This window comes from Corvus brachyrhynchos, unplaced genomic scaffold, assembly GCF_000691975.1.
Source record: "Corvus brachyrhynchos isolate BGI_N302 unplaced genomic scaffold, ASM69197v1 scaffold283, whole genome shotgun sequence".
NCBI classification, from domain to species: domain Eukaryota; kingdom Metazoa; phylum Chordata; class Aves; order Passeriformes; family Corvidae; genus Corvus; species Corvus brachyrhynchos.
The window spans coordinates 1170152-1172853 of record NW_008237409.1 but is presented as its reverse complement, the minus strand read 5'-3'; the positions used below and the strand labels follow the sequence as shown (position 1 = coordinate 1172853).

The window sequence follows — 2702 nt, the reverse complement described above, 5'->3', positions numbered from 1 at the left end:
GGGAGCTGCTCCGCCCCGCTGCTGCTGCTGCTGCTGCTGCTGGTGGTGGTGGTGGTGCTGATTAACTGGGCTTTATTAATACAGTAAAAAAGCTGGAACAAACTTCTGCAGAATCCCAGACTGGTTTGGGTTGAAAGGGACCCTCAAACTCATTCAGTCCCACCTTCCACTATGCCAGGCTGCTCCAAACCCTGTCCAGCCTGGCCTTGGACACTTCCAGGTGTTCATAAAGGTTCTTGTGAAAAGGAGAAATAGTGTGAATGCTCTTACTGCCCACTAAATTAACTGACTGTGCTGTTGTCTATTTACTCTTGATTTAGCTGCAAAAACCAAACTCTTTCCTTTTCTGACCAGGAGATTTTACAAAGTTTATGGCAATGGCCCAAGACCTTTTGACCTGACACGGTTAAACTTCAAATCTACTTGCCAGAGGTAAGATGATAATTAAACCAGGAATATTTCTGAGACTGTCCCTTTCTCCCTGTCCATCAGTGAACCAGAACATTACTTGTGAGTGTAAAAAAGCAATTTTGCAATCCAGGTTCATTGAGAAATTCAATGAACTGAAGGAAGAAGGGAAGATTGAAGAGGAGAAATTGTTTGAAGAAACAGGAAAAGCCCTTTTGGCCAGTGGGATCATTTTACAGAGAAGAGGAACAGATAAAGTGAGTATTAAATATCCACAGAGTTGCTTGGGTGGTGGATGGAGAAAACTCCACTCCCAGGCCCTTAACGGTGCGTTGGTCTGAATTAAATCTGCAGCAAGGCAGTCACACACTTTGCTCTTGGCCATGAATGTGTCTGCCCAAGGTTAAGGGACTTGTGGGTCAGGAAAGATCTTGTTCTGGTGATGAAATGGATAATCATTCAAACAATCCATGGTGTATCTGTAGAAACCTTTTGGAACTTTGTATGTTTGTTGTGGCATTGTGAATTTTCCCATCTTTTAGCTCAAGGTCAGCAGCCTCTCTGGGAGTGTCCTGCCCTAGTGACACTGTGTTGTACCTTCATAATAATCTCAGCATGAATTAAACTTTTTCTGGGCACACAGAGGGCCGTTGCTCTCCTCAGGCACCCTTCAGAAGCTTTTCCCACCCTGTTTTATGTGTTTTTCTGTCCTTCCCTGCAGGTAGCACAGCAGGAGCAGCAGGATGCTGCATCCAGGGATCCTGCCCTGCACCTGCAGCTCCAAACTGTGCTGGAGGAGCTGCAGGAGAAGAGGAAGGATGGGGAGGAGCAGCCACCAGAGCTGGCAGGGACACAGAAGGAGAATCCCTCTCCCTCCTGACAGCCCTGCTGTCCTGTGTCACCTGCCAGGAGCCAACCCCCACCCCTTGTTTTGGGACATTTCCCTCAGGGAACACACCTGAGCATCCTGGTGCCCTCCAGGCTTGTGCATGTGACACATCCTCCCCTCTGTCCAGCTCCACATTGACAGAGTCACAGATAACTCTATTTTTTTTTAGGGTTCATGACGGTTTTCTGAAGTCAGGTTGGAAAATATGAGTGAAAAAGTGGAAAATTAAAACATTTTCTTTAAAAATTGGAGGTTCTGCCTGTTCAGGTGTCTCATTTGCAGTAGCAAAGATGTTTCCTGCTGTGGGAATGGCAGATCCTGTTTGATGTGTTCCAGCAGCTGTCTGAAGTGTCATCTTTTTATAGCTGATTGGGGAAAGGTGCTATTTATAGAAATGGCATCATATGCTCTTCCCATTCCATCATTTGCTTAAATCCAGAGCGGGATGAAGTGTGGCAGTACCAGATAATTGGGAGCTTTGCAGGTTTTTAGTGACTCCTAATGAAATTGGTCACCTTTGAAGTGTGAAAATGGGATGTTCCAGCTGCTTGTTGAGGGAAAGGTGATGCTGCTTAGGAAACAGTCACTGGAAATTTGGCATGAGAAAAACATAAGGAAATAACAACCAATCTTCCTGGGATTAGGAGGGAGTTCTTCCCATGCCTGCAAATCCAGTGGCTGGCTGATCTTTCATTAAACATTTTGGCTTGGGCTGTGTGAAAGACAAACACTGTTTGTTTTGTCTCTTTTCATTTGTGATTTTTTTGTGTTTTTCTTCTGTCTGTTATTCTTTAAAATACCAAACTGCCACCCCCTTCCCAGCAGGTGTAAATGATGTCCAATCTCTCCCTCCCTGCCCAGTTCAGTGCTGCTGCTGCTGTGTGTGATGCAGGAAAGCTCAGTGGCAGGGAAAAGCAGGATGTAAAAATGCTCGTGGTTTGGCTTCTGTGGTCAAACTTTATTCCTAGTTCTGCACTGTAGCTCAAGAGGAGTGCAGGTTTTCTTACAAAGAGCAAAAATCCCTCTGTTTTAGCAGTGATCCATTTCCAGACTGAGCAATAACATGGAATTTAGAGCCCTCACAGAGCCTCGGGCTGTGCCCTGAACGAGTTGCTGTGCAGAGCAGGTGAGGAGAAAGCTGGAATTCGTTTTATTTTGTGTTGAAAAAAGTCAGGGGGGTGGCTCTGGGGGCAGATCCCTCCCAGCGGGACCCGGCCTCCCTAAGTGGGCTCAGCTGGGAGCCCTTGGATTTGCCCTCAGGCACAGCTGAGGCCTGGGAGGGGTGGACTGAGAGACCCCTCAGGCGTTTTTCCTCCCCTTTAACACCTGGGAAGTTGATGGTGACCAGCTGCAAGCCATTAATTACCATGACCACAGGTGATGACCACAGGTGAGAGGGTTATAG

At 46.7% G+C, this 2702-nt stretch overlaps 1 protein-coding gene across 1 annotated transcript; it reads left to right on the top strand.

Annotated features, from left to right (window-relative positions):
- Positions 1–298: 298 nt before the first annotated feature.
- On the top strand, positions 299–1548 carry MRPS23 (mitochondrial ribosomal protein S23; the record flags this gene model as incomplete). The annotated part of the gene is made up of 3 exons (XM_017730874.1): positions 299–432; positions 542–665; positions 1130–1548. Coding segments are annotated over 3 exons (417 nt in total), but the record flags the coding sequence as incomplete, so codon positions are not given.
- Positions 1549–2702: the final 1154 nt, after the last annotated feature.